The sequence below is a fragment of the Pseudoliparis swirei genome, chromosome 2 (genome assembly GCF_029220125.1).
Source record: "Pseudoliparis swirei isolate HS2019 ecotype Mariana Trench chromosome 2, NWPU_hadal_v1, whole genome shotgun sequence".
Classification (NCBI taxonomy): domain Eukaryota; kingdom Metazoa; phylum Chordata; class Actinopteri; order Perciformes; family Liparidae; genus Pseudoliparis; species Pseudoliparis swirei.
Window position 1 is genome coordinate 25,518,888 of NC_079389.1, and position 21,080 is coordinate 25,539,967.

General features: G+C 48.1%; 1 protein-coding gene across 1 annotated transcript in view; it reads right to left on the bottom strand.

Moving 5' to 3' along the window:
• Positions 1-21,080, bottom strand: part of zmym2 (zinc finger, MYM-type 2) — a 50,108-nt gene that overhangs the window by 18,730 nt on the left and 10,298 nt on the right. The window contains exons 5-17 of the mRNA XM_056436565.1: positions 16,451-16,613; positions 13,178-13,390; positions 7,121-7,274; positions 5,722-5,837; positions 5,254-5,361; positions 5,023-5,173; positions 4,765-4,937; positions 3,470-3,635; positions 3,234-3,262; positions 2,800-2,941; positions 2,114-2,235; positions 1,905-2,028; positions 431-1,168 (exon numbers count right to left, since the gene is read on the bottom strand). Coding sequence (XP_056292540.1) covers positions 431-1,168; positions 1,905-2,028; positions 2,114-2,235; positions 2,800-2,941; positions 3,234-3,262; positions 3,470-3,635; positions 4,765-4,937; positions 5,023-5,173; positions 5,254-5,361; positions 5,722-5,837; positions 7,121-7,274; positions 13,178-13,390; positions 16,451-16,613 — 2,399 coding nt within the window. The remainder of the gene's footprint in view (positions 1-430; positions 1,169-1,904; positions 2,029-2,113; positions 2,236-2,799; positions 2,942-3,233; positions 3,263-3,469; positions 3,636-4,764; positions 4,938-5,022; positions 5,174-5,253; positions 5,362-5,721; positions 5,838-7,120; positions 7,275-13,177; positions 13,391-16,450; positions 16,614-21,080) is intronic.

Genomic DNA, 21,080 nt, shown 5'->3' on the forward strand with positions numbered 1-21,080 from the left:
GAGGCGTGTCTGAGAGGAGGCGTGTCTGAGTGGAGGCATGTCTGGGTGGAGGCGTGTCTGGGTGGAGGCGTGTCTGAGTGGAGGCGTGTCTGGGTGGAGGCGTGTCTGAGAGGAGACGTGTCTGGGTGGAGGCGTGTCTGAGTGGAGGCGTGTCTGAGAGGAGGCGTGTCTGAGTGGAGGCGTGTCTGAGTGGAGGCGTGTCTGAGAGGAGGCGTGTCTGAGTGGAGGCGTGTCTGGGTGGAGGCGTGTCTGGGTGGAGGCGTGTCTGAGAGGAGGCGTGTCTGAGAGGAGACGTGTCTGGGTGGAGGCGTGTCTGAGTGGAGGCGTGTCTTGTAGCATGTCATGTGTTCTCGTGGTCACAGCGCCCCCTGCTGGCGCAGTCGAGCGAGGACACCTTCATCACCCTCATCGTGTGCAGAAGCTGTTTTACCTTGAGGGAAGTCGGCCTCCAGGTCCAGCTCGGGCTCATACTCCTCCTCTTCATCCTCTTCCTCCTCCTTTGGCATCTCTTCCTCTTCCTCCTCCCCTTGCTCCTTCTTCTCCTTTTTCTCTGGCGTCTCTTCCTCAGCGGCCTGCTTCTCCTCTTCCTTTGCAGCCTGCTTCTCCTCTTCCTCTGCAGCCTGCTTCTCCTCTTCCTCTGCGGTGTGCTTCTCTTCCTCTGCGGCGTGCTTCTCCTCTTCCTCTGCAGCCTGCTTCTCCTCTTCCTCTGCAGCCTGCTTCTCCTCTTCAGCCTGCATCTCCTCTTCCTTAGCGGCCTGCTTCTCCTCTTCCTCAGCGGCCTGCTTCTCCTCTTCCTCTGCAGCCTGCTTCTCCTCTTCCTCTGCAGCCTGCTTCTCCTCTTCCTCTGCAGCCTGCTTCTCCTCTTCCTCAGCGGCCTGCTTCTCCTCTTCCTCTGCAGCCTGCGTCTCCTCTTCCTCTGCAGCCTGCTTCTCCTCTTCCTCTGCAGCCTGCATCTCCTCTTCCTTAGCGGCCTGCTTCTCCTCTTCCTCAGTGGCCTGCTTCTCCTCTTCCTCTGCAGCCTGCTTCTCCTCTTCCTCTGCAGCCTGCTTCTCCTCTTCCTCTGCAGCCTGCATCTCCTCTTCCTCTGCAGCCTGCTCCTCCTCTTTCTCAGAGCTGCAGCTGGAGACCTCTACTCTGCACTCCATCTTTACCGGCACCAGCTTGACATCTAAAACACACAGCTGGTAGATCATCATCATCATCACCATCATCCTCATCATCATCATCACATTGTTGGCCTGCTTAGTGGAGCGTTGTTTGGGACGAGCTCCTCTGAGGTGGGCAGAAGGTTTCTGCACGCTGTCATTTCATGACCTCTGAGTCGTAGAGGTCATCTTTCTTTCATTATGAATGATTGACCTGAAGGTCTCAGGTGCAGCGGCTCTACGCCTAGAGGGGCGCTCTATTTATAGATCAAATGAGCCTAATCAGATTTTCAGCCATTTTGAATGTTGTAAACCCGTTTCCTTCATCTCCTCCTGAACAGATTATTCAGACCCCTCTCAATAGAATAGAATAGACCAGAATAGACCGTCTGCTTCCCTGTGAAGCAACAAGCAGGTGGAATAAACCACGGGACTAAAGTCACACATTTAAAGATGGAGCTACCTGTCCATGTCAATACGGCTCCATAGCGCCCCCTACACATGACATCAAGCAGCCCCAGCACGACGTACCCAGAGCCTCACCTGTGTGTCACTGCAGAGCCTCACCTGTGTGTCACTGCAGAGCCTCACCTGTGTGTCACTGCAGAGCCTCACCTGTGTGTCACTGCAGAGCCTCACCTGTGTGTCACTGCAGAGCCTCACCTGTGTGTCACTGCAGAGCCTCACCTGTGTGTCACTGCAGAGCCTCACCTGTGTGTCACTGCAGAGCCTCACCTGTGTGTCACTGCAGAGCCTCACCTGTGTGCTGGTCCTCTGTGAGGGGGGCGGGGCCTGAGGGCAGCTGGTCCTTCAGCTCCTTGATGGTCTGGAGGATCTGCTCCGCCCCCTGCAGGCTGGTGGGCAGGAACACGGGCACCGGGATCTGGACAGGAGCATTGGTGTGGCCTTTCGTTAGCATGAAAGCATTAACATCAACAACAACAACAAGGTGCTCCTCAGCAGCTTACAGGGAGGGGCAGCGGCAGCAGAGCCGGCGTGATCTGAGCGTACATGCTCATGGGCACGGGGATGAAGACGGGCACGGGGATGGGCACCGGGACGTACTCCCTCTTCACGCCGTCGTCCACGTCTGAGACACACGGGACAACGATTACATCAATACATACATCAATAAATACATACATCAATAAATAAATAAATACATAAATAACATCACCAACGCTCACGACGCCGGGTCTGGAGGAGCACACAGCTGTCGAGCTCCAGGAACACAGACGGAGCGCAGGAAATACGTGTGTGTGTCTCTGTGTGTGTGTGTGTGTGTCTCTGTGTGTGTGTGTGTGTCTGTGTGTGTGTGTCTCTGTGTCTCTGTGTGTGTGTGTGTGTGTCTCTGTGTGTGTCTCTGTGTGTGTGTGTGTCTCTGTGTCTCTGTGTGTGTGTGTGTCTCTGTGTGTGTGTGTGTGTGTGTGTCTGTGTGTGTGTGTGTGTGTGTGTGTGTGTGTGTGTGTCTCTGTGTGTGTCTCTGTGTGTGTGTGTGTGTCTCTGTGTGTGTCTCTGTGTGTGTGTCTCTGTGTGTGTCTGTGTGTGTGTGTCTCTGTGTGTGTCTCTGTGTGTGTGTGTGTCTCTGTGTGTGTGTGTGTGTCTCTGTGTGTGTGTCTCTGTGTGTGTCTCTCTGTGTGTGTGTGTGTCTCACCCGTCTGCAGCAGCTTGCTCTGCATGTGAGGCTTGCAGTAGGTGGCCTTGGTGAGCGTCAGCGGCTTGCACAGCACCGCCTTGTTCTTCACGTCCCTCACCGCGCCGCCGCCGGCGCACGCCGCCGTGCCCTGGCTCACCAGCTGCAGGCCAGAGGGAGACGGGTTCCTTCAGAATAAAAGCTCACCGATAGATCGTCTGTATCTATTGACCTTCCTGAAGGACTTCACTGTGCTTCAGAGACACTCAATCTACATTCAATGGGAATATTTTGCCAGCAGATTAACTTGTTCAGTGGATATTCCACTTTCTTTACGGGATGATAAAGTCGTGACGACGCTGCACTCGTTAACCCCTTCACGGCCTCGTCGTCTTCTAGACGGGTCACGCTTCATCTGGACTACAGGAACCAGAGAGCAAAGAAACTGAACTCACCCCGAGTCTGGGCCCCTGCAGCTCATAGCCTGGAAGACACAAAGAAGACATGAGTACACACACAGAGACACACACACACAGAGACACGCACACACAGAGACACACAGAGACACACACAGAGAGACACACAGAGACACACACAGAGAGACACACACACACAGAGACACACACACACAGAGACACACAGAGACACACACACACAGAGACACACACAGAGACACACACTCTCTCTCTACCCAGGGTGCAGTTCTCCGGGCCCTTCTGCGTGACCATGATGGGCTCGCTCTGCTGCAGGTAGAACTTCAGGAGACACTCCTGGTCACAGAAGTGCTTCATCTCGGTTCTCCACATCACCGACTCCGTCAGGCTCCCCTGAACCTTGCAGCAGTCGCACCTCAGCGCCTGGAGAGCAGGGAGGTGTAGGCCAGGTGTAGGCCAGGTGTAGATCAGGTGTAGGCCAGGTGTAGGCCCGGTGTAGGTCAGGTGTAGGCCCGGTGTAGGTCAGGTGTAGGCCCGGTGTAGGCCAGGTGTAGGTCAGGTGTAGGCCAGGTGTAGGTCAGGTGTAGGCCAGGTGTAGGTCAGGTGTAGGTCAGGTGTAGGTCAGGTGTAGGCCAGGTGTAGGTCAGGTGTAGGCCAGGTGTAGGCCAGGTGTAGGTCAGGTGTAGGCCAGGTCAGGTGTAGGTCAGGTGTAGGTCAGGTCTAGGCCAGGTCTAGGTCAGGTGTAGGTCAGGTGTAGGCCAGGTGTAGGTCAGGTGTAGGCCAGGTGTAGGCCAGGTGTAGGTCAGGTGTAGGCCAGGTGTAGGTCAGGTGTAGGCCAGGTGTAGGCCAGGTGTAGGCCAGGTGTAGGCCAGGTGTAGGCCAGGTGTAGGCCAGGTGTAGGCCAGGTGTAGGCCAGGTGTAGGTCAGGTGTAGGCCAGGTGTAGGCCAGGTGTAGGCCAGGTGTAGGCCAGGTGTAGGCCAGGTGTAGGCCAGGTGTAGGTCAGGTGTAGGTCAGGTGTAGGCCAGGTGTAGGTCAGGTGTAGGTCAGGTGTAGGCCAGGTGTAGGTCAGGTGTAGGCCAGGTGTAGGTCAGGTGTAGGCCAGGTGTAGGCCAGGTGTAGGTCAGGTGTAGGTCAGGTGTAGGCCAGGTGTAGGTCAGGTGTAGGTCAGGTGTAGGCCAGGTGTAGGTCAGGTGTAGGTCAGGTGTAGGCCAGGTGTAGGCCAGGTGTAGGTCAGGTGTAGGTCAGGTGTAGGCCAGGTGTAGGTCAGGTGTAGGCCAGGTGTAGGTCAGGTGTAGGTCAGGTGTAGGTCAGGTGTAGGCCAGGTGTAGGTCAGGTGTAGACCAGGTGTAGGCCAGGTGTAGGTCAGGTGTAGGTCAGGTGTAGGTCAGGTGTAGGTCAGGTGTAGGTCAGGTGTAGGTCAGGTGTAGGCCAGGTGTAGGCCAGGTGTAGGTCAGGTGTAGGTCAGGTGTAGGCCAGGTGTAGGTCAGGTGTAGGTCAGGTGTAGGCCCGGTGTAGGTCAGGTGTAGGTCAGGTGTAGGCGGTGGGGCGGACCTTGTAGTACCAGTCGTTGAACTGCAGGGCGCAGCCCTCGCTGCAGAAGTCCCGTGTCACGCCGCCCAGCTGCCGGCTCAGGCCCCGCCTACACAGCTGGCTGCAGTGGTTGCAGCTCACGCACTTCAGGCCCAGCCGCCGGATGAAGTCCTGCTTGAACAGCAGCTTGCAGCCTGCAGGAGACGACAACAACAACAACAACCACTCGTTACGCATGAGCCCAGAAGGCCGGCCCGGAGCAGCTCTGGAGAGCAGGACCTTCGCTGCAGAACGGCCTCTTGACCCCGGAGAAGCGCAGCGTCTCGTGCAGCGTCTTCTCCTCCTGGCAGTACTCGCAGAACGTCACGATGCAGTGCAGCTTCTTGTAGTCCTCGCAGCACGTCCGGCTGCAGAACTGGAACACCTTGTCCTGGGGACACAACGGGAGGCGGCTGAGGCTCCGCCCTCTGGGTGCTGCTGCACTGGGAGCCGTGTGGTGGGAGCGCTCACCTCCCACTCCAGCGTCTCGGGCTTCAGGCTGAAGGCTCCTCGGCAGTAGTTACACTTCAGCTGCACCCGGGCCGGCTGCCCGTTGGCGGTCGCTTGAAGACCAGCGTTCTGGAAATAAATAAAGAAAACCTGTGACCAACGGGCTCCCATAATGCACCTGGCTGCAGTTAGAGGCGGTTCTCCTTAACATCAACTGAGAAATGAAACGGGGTCACGGACTGCTGCCCGAGTACCACGGGAGTCACGGTTACCGGATAACTCAATCACGGTTAACTGTTAATAACTGTTAACAGTTGATGACTGTTATTAACCGTTATTAGTTATTAACAGTCATTAGTTATTAACTGTTATTATCTGTTAATAACCGTTAATCTGGTTTAAGAGCCGCTTGTGAATCCACATCAAAGCGACAATGTCCTCGCTACATGTATTATGAGAACAGATGTAAAAGAAGAAGAAGAGCCCCACCTGGAACTTGGCGACACACGGAGAGCTGCAGAAGTTGAGGATGTCGCCCTCTGGCAGCGTGGCCTGGTACTGCGGCAACGAGTTCCTCTTACAGGAGTGACAGGACGGCTCAGAGTCTGAACAGAGCATCACATTTAAATGAGGAGGACAAAGACGTTACGACTGGGTAGAATCATCCTAGAGATGTGTAATATACTTTACTGGGTAGAATCATCTTAGGGATGTGTAACATACTTTACTGGGTAGAATCATCTTAGGGATGTGAAATATACTTTACTGGGTAGAATCATCTTAGGGATGTGAAATATACTTTACTGGGTAGAATCATCTTAGGGATGTGTAACATACTTTACTGGGTAGAATCATCTTAGGGATGTGAAATATACTTTACTGGGTAGAATCATCTTAGAGATGTGAAATATACTTTACTGGGTAGAATCATCTTAGGGATGTGAAATATACTTTACTGGGTAGAATCATCTTAGAGATATGAAATATACTTTACTGGGTAGAATCATCTTAGGGATGTGAAATATACTTTACTGGGTAGAATCATCTTAGGGATGTGAAATATACTTTACTGGGTAGAATCATCTTAGGGATGTGTAACATACTTTACTGGGTAGAATCATCTTAGAGATGTGAAATATACTTTACTGGGTAGAATCATCTTAGAGATGTGAAATATACTTTACTGGGTAGAATCATCTTAGGGATGTGAAATATACTTTACTGGGTAGAATCATCTTAGAGATGTGAAATATACTTTACTGGGTAGAATCATCTTAGGGATGTGAAATATACTTTACTGGGTAGAATCATCTTAGGGATGTGAAATATACTTTACTGGGTAGAATCATCTTAGGGATGTGAAATATACTTTACTGGGTAGAATCATCTTAGGGATGTGTAATATACTTTACTGGGTAGAATCATCTTAGGGATGTGTAATATACTTTACTGGGTAGAATCATCTTAGGGATGTGTAACATACTTTACTGGGTAGAATCATCTTAGGGATGTGTAATATACTTTACTGGGTAGAATCATCTTAGAGATGTTTAATATACATATATATATGAACACAGCGAGCATCACATTTAAATGAGGACGAAGAACCAACACACGCTGCATCACGCTTCTGCTCAAGGTCCAAAGAATGAAGTCGACGAAGAACAGTGAAGAGACATTTTGGTAATATGAAAGATAGAATCTCTGACTAAGAGGTGAGACAGACCATAATGATAAGGGTCTCATGATGCATTCAGGTGTAATCTAGTAAAACGTGGTGTTGATAAACGAGAATAAAATAGAGATCAGATGAATTCTAATGTTTAACTTCCTAAAGCTCATTAGAACTCTAAAACCAGATGTCATCTCTCATATGGAGGCTCCTCACTGATGAAGGAGGTGGAGGCCAGCTTGCCCTTGTTCATGCAGCTGACGGCGCAGTAGGAGCCCATGGTGGAGCCGCCCGCCCCCAGGCTGTGCAGCACCTCGCCCGTCTTGATCAGCGTCTTGCAAGTCAGGCACGTCGCCAGTTTACTGTGAGCCTGAGGAGACATCAGCACAGCAGGCTTCTGCTTTACGACAGTCCCTGAACGCATCATCAGAGATAATAACGCTTCACCGACAACATTGTGTTCTACGCATCTTCTTGTCTTCAGTGATGGATTCGTGTCATGTGACCTCGCCCGAACGTCAGGCTGAACACGAGGAGGAGCGGCTGTCAACGTGTGCAATAAGTTCCACAACAACGGGAACACATTCATTTATTCAAGAGATATTCTGCTGCTTCACAATAAAAGACTTTAACTGGTGCTGAAACCTGTGATGTCGGATTCAAAGAGCTTCAGCTCATCATCACAGCTGTGAAACAACACACATGGTGCTACATCTAGGACAGCAGATCAGATATGTCAAGAGGGAGGAGGAGGAGGAGGAAGAGAAAAAAAGAAGAACCCACAACGATACAAAACTGAAGTTGCTGAGACCTAAAATAAAAAGGAAAAGACATTAAGCACTGAGCGGGAGGTTTTAAGAGACGGATCCATTTGAGGAGTAAACTGATCTCACATGAGCAGCTCAATAAGAGATGTGTAATATATACTATATTACTGGATAGAATCATCTCAGAGATGTGTAATATATACTATATTACTGGATAGAATCATCTCAGAGATGTGTAATATATACTGTATTACTGGATAGAATCATCTTAGAGATGTGTAATATATACTATATTACTGGACATCTTAGAGATGTGTAATATATACTGTATTACTGGATAGAATCATCTTAGAGATGTGTAATATATACTATATTACTGGATAGAATCATCTCAGAGATGTGTAATATATACTGTATTACTGGATAGAATCATCTCAGAGATGTGTAATATATACTATATTACTGGACATCTTAGAGATGTGTAATATATACTGTATTACTGGATAGAATCATCTCAGAGATGTGTAATATATACTATATTACTGGATAGAATCATCTTAGAGATGTGTAATATATACTATATTACTGGATAGAATCATCTCAGAGATGTGTAATATATACTATATTACTGGATAGAATCATCTTAGAGATGTGTAATATATACTATATTACTGGATAGAATCATCTCAGAGATGTGTAATATATACTATATTACTGGATAGAATCATCTCAGAGATGTGTAATATATACTGTATTACTGGATAGAATCATCTTAGAGATGTGTAATATATACTATATTACTGGACATCTTAGAGATGTGTAATATATACTGGATAGAATCATCTTAGAGATGTGTAATATATACTGTATTACTGGATAGAATCATCTTAGAGATGTGTAATATATACTGTATTACTGGATAGAATCATCTTAGAGATGTGTAATATATACTATATTACTGGATAGAATCATCTCAGAGATGTGTAATATATACTATATTACTGGATAGAATCATCTTAGAGATGTGTAATATATACTATATTACTGGATAGAATCATCTCAGAGATGTAATATATACTATATTACTGGATAGAATCATCTCAGAGATGTGTAATATATACTATATTACTGGATAGAATCATCTTAGAGATGTGTAATATATACTATATTACTGGATAGAATCATCTTAGAGATGTGTAATATATACTATATTACTGGATAGAATCATCTTAGAGATGTGTAATATATACTATATTACTGGATAGAATCATCTTAGAGATGTGTAATATATACTGTATTACTGGATAGAATCATCTCAGAGATGTGTAATATATACTATATTACTGGACATCTTAGAGATGTGTAATATATACTATATTACTGGATAGAATCATCTCAGAGATGTGTAATATATACTATATTACTGGACATCTTAGAGATGTGTAATATATACTGTATTACTGGATAGAATCATCTCAGAGATGTGTAATATATACTATATTACTGGACATCTTAGAGATGTGTAATATATACTGTATTACTGGATAGAATCATCTCAGAGATGTGTAATATATACTATATTACTGGATAGAATCATCTCAGAGATGTGTAATATATACTATATTACTGGATAGAATCATCTTAGAGATGTGTAATATATACTATATTACTGGACATCTTAGAGATGTGTAATATATACTGTATTACTGGATAGAATCATCTCAGAGATGTGTAATATATACTATATTACTGGATAGAATCATCTTAGAGATGTGTAATATATACCATATTACTGGACATCTTAGAGATGTGTAATATATACTGTATTACTGGATAGAATCATCTTAGAGATGTGTAATATATACTGTATTACTGGATAGAATCATCTTAGAGATGTGTAATATATACTGTATTACTGGATAGAATCATCTTAGATGTGTAATATATACCATATTTTGGGGCGGCTTTAGCTCAGTGGGGTAAGAGGGCCGTCCTGCAACCGCAGGGTTGTGGGTTCGATCCCCGCTCTCCCCATTAGTTGCGAGTCGAAGTGTCCTTGAGCAAGGCACTGAACCCCCAGTTGCTTCCCGGGCGCTTCACCGCAGCCCACTGCTCCTTAATAACTAAGGATGGGTTAAATGCAGAGAACTAATTTCCCCTTGGGGATTAATAAAAGTGTATATTCTATATTACTGGATAGAATCATCTTAGAGATGTGTAATATATACTATATTACTGGATAGAATCATCTTAGAGATGTGTAATATATACTATATTACTGGATAGAATCAGCTCAGAGATGTGTAATATATACTGTATTACTGGATAGAATCATCTTAGAGATGTGTAATATATACTGTATTACTGGATAGAATCATCAGAATGTGGAATGGCCTTGGAAACCGCTGTATGCTCTGGTGTATATTTGGAGGGATTTTCTCCTATCAACCGTGACCAATTATTTTCAACGGTTTCTACTTCGAACACGTCTACCTGTCTCTTGGACCCCATCCCGACGAGGCTGCTTAAAGACGTTTTGCCTTTAATTGGCGGCTCTCTATTAGATCTTATCAATGTGTCTCTGCTAACAGGCCACGTACCACACTCCTTCAAGGTGGCTGTTATTAAACCTCTCCTGAAGAAGCCCACTCTGGATCCAGAGGTGTTGGCTAACTACAGACCGATCTCTAACCTCCCCTTCCTCTCCAAGGTCCTGGAGGAAGTGGTCGCAAATCAGTTGTGCGACTTTCTACATCATAATAGTTTATTTGAGAAATTTCAATCAGGATTTAGAAAACACCGCAGCACCGAGACGGCACTGGTGAAAATTACAAATGACCTCTTAATGGCAGCAGATAAAGGACTCCTCTCTGTCCTGGTCTTGTTAGACATTAGTGCTGCATTCGACACCATTGACCATGACATCCTGTTACAGAGACTGGAGCAGTCGATTGGCATTTCAGGCACGGCACTAATTTGGTTTAAATCCTATTTATCAGATCGATCTCAGTTTGTATTTGTAAACGATGGCGCCGATAACCACCAACGTTAATCACGGAGTTCCACAAGGTTCTGTGCTTGGACCAATTTTATTTACCTTATACATGCTTCCTTTGGGCAATATTATCAGGAAACACTCCATAAACTTTCATTGTTATGCAGATGATACTCAACTATATTTATCGATAAAACCAGAGGAGAGCAACCAACTCTGTAAAATTCAAGCATGTCTTAAAGACATAAAAACATGGATGACCTGCAACTTCTTGATGTTAAACTCAGACAAAACCAAGTAATTTTAATCGGCCCTGAGCACCTCAGAGATCAATTATCTGGTGATGTGGATTCTGTAGACGGCATTGCCCTGGCATCCAACACCACTGTAAAGAATCTTGGCGTTATCTTTGATCGGGACTTGTCCTTTAACTCCCACGTAAAACAAATCTCAAGGACTGCATTCTTTCATCTACGTAATATTTCAAAAATCAGGCACATCTTGTCTCAAAAAGATGCAGAAAAATTGGTTCACGCGTTCATTACTTCTAGACTGGATTACTGCAACTCCTTATTAGCAGGCTGCTCTAATAAATCTCTTAGGTCCCTCCAGTTGATCCAGAATGCTGCAGCTCGTGTTCTCACTAAAACTAAGAAAAGAGATCACATCACTCCTGCACTAGCTGCTCTGCACTGGCTCCCAGTAAAATCAAGAATCACTTTTAAAATTCTTCTCTTAACCTACAAAGCCTTGATTGGTGATGCTCCATCATATCTTAAGGAGCTTGTAGTACCATATTGCCCACTAGAGAGCTACGCTCACTAAATGCGGACTACTTGTAGTTCCTAGAGTCTTAAAAGTAGAATGGGAGCCAGAGCCTTTAGTTATCAAGCTCCTCTTTTATGGAACCAGCTTCCAATTTCAGTCCGGGAGGCAGACACAGTCACCTCGTTTAAGAGTAGACTTAAGACCTTCCTCTTTGACAGAGCTTATAGTTAGGGCTGAATCAGGTTTGCCCTGGTCCAGCCCCTTGATATGCTGCTATAGGCTTATAGCTGCCGGGGACGTTAGGATGCACTGAGTACCTATCTCCTCTTTTTCTCTCCTTAAGGATGAATGTTCATCTCAATCACACGTTACTAACTCTGCTTTCTCCCGAAGTCCTTTTGACTTTACGTCTCATGGGGTCATCGGACCCTATGAGACGGCATAGATCCTATCTGCCTGATGGATCGTCTGGGTCGTAATTCCTGCTCATGACTACGCCACTGTCCTGTTGAGACTCCGCCCTCCTCCTCCCACCGCCATCTGCCTGATGGATCGTGGAGGTCTCCATCGTGGAATATGCCTACTATGAACTATTCATACACTCTGTCATATTCATTGAATGTATTTTAACTCTAAATCTGTCCTTCTGTACACATTACATCTATTGCATCTGTCCATCCTGGAGAGGGATCCTCCTCTGTTGCTCTCCTGCAGGTTTCTTCCCTTTTTCTCCCCCCTGAAGGGTTATTTGGGAGTTTTTCCTGGTCCGATGTGAGGTTTTGGGGCAGGGATGTCTATGTGTACAGATTGTAAAGCACTCCGAGACAAATTTGTAATTTGTGAAATTGGGCTATACAAATAAACTGAATTGAATCTTAGAGATGTGTAATATATACTGTATTACTGGATAGAATCATCTTAGAGATGTGTAATATATACCATATTACTGGATAGAATCATCTTAGAGATGTGTAATATATACTATATTACTGGATAGAATCATCTTAGAGATGTGTAATATATACTATATTACTGGATAGAATCAGCTCAGAGATGTGTAATATATACTATATTACTGGATAGAATCATCTCAGAGATGTGTAATATATACCATATTACTGGATAGAAGCATCTTCAGACCTGTGAACATGTTTATAGATACCGGAGGTTCTTTTGGTGTAAATAACTAACATATTTATATTCACAACAGCTGTTATAATTAGTCTTCAGGAACTGGAATATTTAGAGTAATAAATATATACATTAAGTTAAAAACACATTATTTAAACCCACAAGGTCTCTACGGTGCCTTCAAGTGCACGAGGAGGTCCGGCCCACCAGATACATGTATACACGTGTTTAAACATGTGTAAACATGTGTATATATGTATAAACACACGTGTTTAAACATGTGTATACATGTATATACATGTATATACACATGTGTTTAAACATGTGTAAACATGTGTATATATGTATAAACACATGTGTTTAAACATGTGTAAACACGTGTATACATGTATACACGTGTTTAAACATGTGTAAACATGTGTATATATGTTTGGAACCAGTGAAAGGAAGTTTACGGTTCGGGTTAGTAGAGAAAGAAGAGGAAGAGGAAGAAGAGTAGGACGAGGAGGAGGAGGAAGAGGCGGATAGGAGGGCTCGCCACGGCGTAATTACTACCAGCAGCAACCTGTCATTTAGCGGGACGTGAATGAAGGGAGCCCGGCTCCTCAGTACCTGCTTGTACTCCGTGATGCAGGCCTGGCAGCAGAAGCGTTTCTGCTGGCCGTCCACCAGCAGAAAGTGGTTGGCGGACGCTCGGCTGGGCAGGTAGTCGCCACACTGCTCGCAGCAGTTCATGATCAGGCCGTTGGCCCGGCGGTAAACGTTGAAACACGAGTCGCTGCAGATCTTATGGGTCACGGCCTTAAAGCTAACCTCGTGGCGGATCTGTAGAGAGAAACGCAGCAGGAGCTTCATTCACTTCTCCTTTAGGAAGATGATCACTGTGACTGGATGGGTTATGTGGAGGAGGACAAGGTCAGGCTTCAGCCTTTAGGACGAGAGGTCAGGCTTCAGCCTTTAATACCAGAGGTCAGGCTTCAGCCTTTGTCGAGGTCAGGCTTCAGCCTTTAGGACGAGAGGTCAGGCTTCAGCCTTTAATACGAGAGGTCAGGCTTCAGCCTTTAGGACGAGAGGTCAGGCTTCAGCCTTTAATACCAGAGGTCAGGCTTCAGCCTTTAGGACGAGAGGTCAGGCTTCAGCCTTTAGGACGAGAGGTCAGGCTTCAGCCTTTAATACCAGAGGTCAGGCTTCAGCCTTTAGGACCAGAGGTCAGGCTTCAGCCTTTAGGACGAGAGGTCAGGCTTCAGCCTTTAGGACGAGAGGTCAGGCTTCAGCCTTTAATACCAGAGGTCAGGCTTCAGCCTTTAGGACGAGAGGTCAGGCTTCAGCCTTTAGGACGAGAGGTCAGGCTTCAGCCTTTAATACGAGAGGTCAGGCTTCAGCCTTTAATACCAGAGGTCAGGCTTCAGCCTTTAGGACGAGAGGTCAGGCTTGAGCCTTTAGGACGAGAGGTCAGGCTTCAGCCTTTAATACCAGAGGTCAGGCTTCAGCCTTTAGGACGAGAGGTCAGGCTTCAGCCTTTAGGACGAGAGGTCAGGCTTCAGCCTTTAATACCAGAGGTCAGGCTTCAGCCTTTAGGACGAGAGGTCAGGCTTCAGCCTTTAATACCAGAGGTCAGGCTTCAGCCTTTAGGACGAGAGGTCAGGCTTCAGCCTTTAGGATGAGAGGTCAGGCTTCAGCCTTTAATACCAGAGGTCAGGCTTCAGCCTTTAGGACGAGAGGTCAGGCTTCAGCCTTTAGGACGAGAGGTCAGGCTTCAGCCTTTAATAGCAGAGGTCAGGCTTCAGCCTTTAGGACGAGAGGTCAGGCTTCAGCCTTTAATACCAGAGGTCAGGCTTCAGCCTTTAATACGAGGTCAGGCTTCAGCCTTTAATACCAGAGGTCAGGCTTCAGCCTTTAATACCAGAGGTCAGGCTTCAGCCTTTAGGACGAGAGGTCAGGCTTCAGCCTTTAATACGGGAGGTCAGGCTTCAGCCTTTAATACGAGAGGTCAGGCTTCAGCCTTTAGGAGAGGTCAGGCTTCAGCCTTTGTCAGAGGTCAGGCTTCAGCCTTTAATACGGGAGGTCAGGCTTCAGCCTTTAATACGAGAGGTCAGGCTTCAGCCTTTAGGACGAGAGGTCAGGCTTCAGCCTTTAGGACGAGAGGTCAGGCTTCAGCCTTTAGGACGAGAGGTCAGGCTTCAGCCTTTAGGACGAGAGGTCAGGCTTCAGCCTTTAGGACGAGTGGTCAGGCTTCAGCCTTTAATACGAGAAGTCAGGCTTCAGCCTTTAATACCAGAGGTCAGGCTTCAGCCTTTAATACGAGAGGTCAGGCTTCAGCCTTTAGGACGAGAGGTCAGGCTTCAGCCTTTAATACCAGAGGTCAGGCTTCAGCCTTTAGGACGAGAGGTCAGGCTTCAGCCTTTAATACCAGAGGTCAGGCTTCAGCCTAAATACGAGAGGTCAGGCTTCAGCCTTTAATACGAGAGGTCAGGCTTCAGCCTTTTACGAGAGGTCAGGCTTCAGCCTTTAATACAGAGGTCAGGCTTCAGCCTTTATGAGAGGTCAGGCTTCAGCCTTTAGGACGAGAGGTCAGGCTTCAGCCTTTTGGACGAGAGGTCAGGCTTCAGCCTTTAATACCAGAGGTCAGGCTTCAGCCTAAATACGAGAGGTCAGGCTTCAGCCTTTTGGACAAGAGGTCAGGCTTCAGCCTTTTGGACAAGAGGTCAGGCTTCAGCCTTTAATACCAGAGGTCAGGCTTCAGCCTTTAATACGAGAGGTCAGGCTTCAGCCTTTAGGACGAGAGGTCAGGCTTCAGCCTTTTGGACAAGAGGTCAGGCTTCAGCCTTTAATACCAGAGGTCAGGCTTCAGCCTTTAATACGAGAGGTCAGGCTTCAGCCTTTAGGACGAGAGGTCAGGCTTCAGCCTTTAGGACGAGAGGTCAGGCTTCAGCCTTTAGGACGAGAGGTCAGGCTTCAGCCTTTAGGACGAGAGGTCAGGCTTCAGCCTTTAGGACGAGAGGTCAGGCTTCAGCCTTTAGGACGAGAGGTCAGGCTTCAGCCTTTAATACCAGAGGTCAGGCTTCAGCCTTTAATACCAGAGGTCAGGCTTCAGCCTTTAGGACGAGAGGTTGTTGTTTATATGAGCCGTTGTTGTTTATATGAGACTTTGTTGTTGTTATGATACGTTGTTGTTATATGATACGTTGTTGTTGTTGTTGTTTACATAAGACATTTTTGTTTATATGAGCCGTTGTTTATATGAGACATTGTTGTTGTTATGAGACGCCGTTGTTGTTGTTTATATGAGACGTTGTTGTTTATATGAGACGTTTTTGTTCTGATACGTTGTTGTTATATGAGACGCCGTTGTTGTTTATATGAGACGTGATTGTTGTTGTTTATATGAGACGCCGTTGTTGTTTATATGAGACGTGGTTGTTGTTGTTTATATGAGACGTGGTTGTTGTTGTTTATATGAGACGTGGTCTCTAGGATAATAAACTGAATGCTGCCTGACGACTAACACGCACCATGTTTATTAAGGAGGAACTATCTAATTTCTGAGCAAAGCGGTTGCCGTGGCGACGGAGCTGTCAACGATGACGTGGAGACAAAATGGAGAACAGAAGACAAGAAAGAAGAGAACAGTGAGGAAGAGGAGGATGAGGAGATTATTGAAAGTAAATGATAAAAAGAGACTGATGGAATGAAATGGAGGGAAGAGATCGTTCACCTTAAAGTTCACCACGACACAACATCTGTGACTCCATGAGGACCAGTCATGTGACTCCATGAGAATCAGTCATGTGACTCCATGATCAGTCATGTGATTCCATGAGGATCAGTCATGTGACTGACTGACAAGTGGCGGACAAAGGGGAGGAGCCTATCGGAGGTACTGACCTCGGTGAGCTTGCCGCAGACGGTGCATTTGGTCTTGAGTCCAGACTTGGGCGGGTTCTGCTTGTTCTCGTAGGCGCCGAGGCAGCCGGTGCTGCAGAACTCCTGGAAGGACTCGCTGGAGTCCACCTGGGCCACGATGGTGCCCTTCATGGTCGTGATGTCCCTGGTGGTCAGAAGACAATCAGCTTCAACACAAGAAGCATGGACTTCTATACAACCAGAGGAGTCGCCCCCTGGTGGTCAGGAGAGAGAATGCAGCTTTAACTCATGAAGCATAGACTTCTATACAACCAGAGGAGTCGCCCCTGGTGGTCAGGAGAGAGAATGCAGCTTTAACACATGAAGCATAGACTTCTATACAACCAGAGGAGTCGCCCCCTGGTGGTCAGGAGAGCTTCTGGACATCATTGGACCCATGCCTAGAAACTTGCCCCAGCCTTGAACAACACCTGCCGTCTGATGACTGGCTGCTTGAAACCCACCAACACAAGCAACCTGCACCTCCTCGCTGGCATTGCAGCTGCTGATATTAGACGGAAAGTTGCTAGCCGAGTCGAGAAAACAAAAGCTACTAGCGATGAGCGCCATCTCCTCCATGGATGTCACCCTCCGGCCCAACGGCTAAAGTCAAGAAAAAGTTTTCTCAGCCAGGTCCAGCCCAAAACAAAGTCTCGGGAAGAAACCAGAATACAACTCTGGATGGAAAAACTTGAGAATGACCCACCTCCAACTGACATGGGAATACCCCCCACTGGCCAAGAAGCATCATGGGCTCAATGGAAAACACTCAACCGCCTTAGAACAAGAACGGGACGATCCAAAGATGCTCTGGTCAGATGGGGCTACAAGACTGGCCCAACCAGCTGTGAATGTGGACAAGCAGCCCTCTACTACCTAACCCTTGCAGCCCAAAAGACCTTGCAGTATTCAACAAAAACGCAAATGACTGTGTAAATAAATGGGAAACTGCCATATAACTATCACGCTTCAGTGAAACGAAAAGAAGGTCAGGAGAGAGAATGCAGCTTTAACACATGAAGATAGACTTCTATACAACCAGAGGAGTCGCCCCCTGGTTGTCAGGAGAGAGAAGGCAGCTTTAACACATGAATATAGACTTCTATACAACCAGAGGAGTCGCCCCCTGGTGGTCAGGAGAGAGAATGCAGCGTTAAAACATGGAGCATAGACTTCTATACAACCAGAGGAGTCGCCCCCTGGTGGTCAGGAGAGAGAATGCAGCTTTAACACATGAAGATAGACTTCTATACAACCAGAGGAGTCACCCCCTGGTGGTCAGGAGAGAGAATGCAGATTAAAAACATGAAGCATAGACTTCTATACAACCAGAGTCACCCCCTGGTGGTCAAGAGAGAGAATGCCGCTTTAGCACATGAAGCATAGACTTCTATACAACCAAAGGAGTCGACCCCTGGTGGTCAGGGGAGAGAATGCAGCTTTAGCACATGAGGCATAGACTTCTATACAACCAGAGGAGTCACCCCCTGGTGGTCAGGAGAGAGAATGCAGCTTTAGCACATGAAGCATAGACTTCTATACAACCAGAGGAGTCACCCCCTGGTGGTCAGGAGAGAGAATGCAGCTTTAGCACATGAAGCATAGACTTCTATACAACCAGAGGAGTCGCCCCCTGGTGGTCAGGGGAGAGAATGCAGCTTTAACACATGAAGCATCGGTCAATATGACTTTCAGTCCCTGAGTCTCTGATCAGCATCACTTCTTATAATTTGTTTTTTTGCGAAGGGTACCCCCATAAGGACCCTAACCCTGAAGTGAAGGGTACCCACATAAGGACCCTAACCCTGAAGTGAAGGGAACCCCCATAAGGACCCTAACCCTGAAGTGAAGGGTACCCCCATAAGGACCCTAACCCTGAAGTGAAGGGTACCCACATAAGGACCCTAACCCTGAAGTGAAGGGTACCCCCATAAGGACCCTAACCCTGAAGTGAAGGGTACCCCCATAAGGACCCTAACCCTGAAGTGAAGGGTACCCACATAAGGACCCTAACCCTGAAGTGAAGGGTACCCCCATAAGGACCCTAACCCTGAAGTGAAGGGAACCCCCATAAGGACCCTAACCCTGAAGTGAAGGGTACCCCCATAAGGACCCTAACCCTGAAGTGAAGGGAACCCCCATAAGGACCCTAACCCTGAAGTGAAGGGAAGCCCCATAAGGACCCTAACCCTGAAGTGAAGGGTACCCCCATAAGGACCCTAACCCTGAAGTGAAGGGTACCCACATAAGGACCCTAACCCTGAAGTGAAGGGTACCCCCATAATAATAATAAATCATTTATTTTCTATAGCGCTTCTCTAGACACCCGAAGTCTCTTTACAGTCCAGAGTCCAGTAGTCACACACACAGTCATCCGGTGGTGGTAAACTACAATCAGGAGCCACAGCTGCCCTGGGGCAGACTGACGGAAGCGTGGCAGCCAATCAGCGCCCCGGCCCCTCCCCCAATCAGCGCCCCGGCCCCTCCCCCACCACCAACACTCATTCACATCCATACGAGCCGGGGTGAGGCTGCGGGGCATGTCTTTATGATGGTGGGGGAAACCGGAGGACCCGGAGTAAACCCACGCAGGCACGAGGAGAACATCAGGAGAACACGAGGAGAACACGAGAACACGAGGAGAACACGAGGCGAACAAGAGGAGAACAAGAGGAGAACACGAGGAGAACAAGAGAACAACACGAGAACACGAGGAGAACACGAGGAGAACAAGAGGAGAACACGAGGAGAACAAGAGGAGAACAAGAGAACACGAGGAGAACAAGAGGAGAACACGAGGAGAACACGAGAACAACACGAGAACACGAGGAGAACACGAGGAGAACACGAGGAGAACAAGAGGAGAACACGAGGAGAACAAGAGGAGAACACGAGGAGAACAAGAGGAGAACAAGAGGAGAACTCCACACAGAAAGGACCTGGACGACCGGGATTTGAACCCAGGGCCTTCTTGCTGTGAGGCGACAGCGCTAACCACTGCTGCCCCATAAGGACCCTAACCCTGACCCCCCATAAGGACCCTAACCCTGAACCCATAGGACCCTAACCCTCAACCCATAGGACCCTAACCCTGACCCCATAGGACCCTAACCACTGAACCCCCATAGGACCCTAACCCTGAACCCATAGGACCCTAACCCTCAACCCATAGGACCCTAACCCTGACCCCATAGGACCCTAACCACTGAACCCCCATAGGACCCTAACCCTGAACCCATAGGACCCTAACCCTGACCCCATAGGACCCTAACCCTGACCCCCATAGGACCCTAACCCTGAACCCCCATAGGACCCTAACCCTGAACCCATAGGACCCTAACCCTGACCCCATAGGACCCTAACCACTGAACCCCCATAAGGACCCTAACCCTGAACCCCCATAGGACCCTAACCCTGAACCCATAGGACCCTAACCCTGAACCCATAGGACCCTAACCCTGACCCCATAGGACCCTAACCCTGAACCCCCATAGGACCCTAACCCTGAACCCATAGGACCCTAACCCTGACCCCATAGGACCCTAACCACTGAACCCCCATAAGGACCCTAACCCTGAACCCCCATAGGACCCTAACCCTGACCCCATAGGACCCTAACCCTGACCCCCATAGGACCCTAACCCTGAACCCCCATAGGACCCTAACCCTGACACCCATAGGACCCTAACCCTGAACCCCCATAGGACCCTAACCCTGAACCCCCATAGGACCCTAACCCTGAACCCCCAGAGGACCCTAACCCTGAACCCCCATAGGACCCTAACCCTGACCCCCATAGGACCCTAACCCTGAACCCCCATAGGACCCTAACCCTGAACCCCCATAGGACCCTAACCCTGAACCTCCATAAGGACCCTAACCCTGAACCCCCATAGGACCCTAACCCTGAACCCCCATAGGACCCTAACCCTGAACCCCCATAGGACCCTAACCCTGAACCCCCATAGGACCCTAACCCTGAACCCCATAGGACCCTAACCCTGAACCCCCCTAGCACCCTAACCCTGAACCCCATAGGACCCTAACCCTGAACCCCATAGGACCCTAACCCTGAACCCCCATAGGACCCTAACCCTGACCCCCCATAGGACCCTAACCCTGAACCCCCATAGGACCCTCACCCTTACCCCCATAGGACCCTAACCCTGAACCCCCATAGGACCCTCACCCTGACCCCATAGGACCCTAACCCTGAACCCCCATAGGACCCTGAACCCTGACCCCATAGGACCCTAACCCTGAACCCCCATAGGACCCTGAACCCTGACCCCATAGGACCCTAACCCTGAACCCATAGGACCCTAACCCTGACCCTCCATAAGGACCCTAACCCTGAACCCCCATAAGGACCCTAACCCTGAACCCCCATAGGACCCTAACCCTGAACCCCCATAGGACCCTAACCCTGACCCCCCATAAGGACCCTAACCCTGAACCTCCATAAGGACCCTAACCCTGACCCCATAGGACCCTAACCCTGAACCCCAATAGGACCCTAACCCTTACCCCCATAGGACCCTAACCCTTACCCCCATAGGACCCTAACCCTGAACTCCCATAGGACCCTAACCCTTACCCCCATAGGACCCTA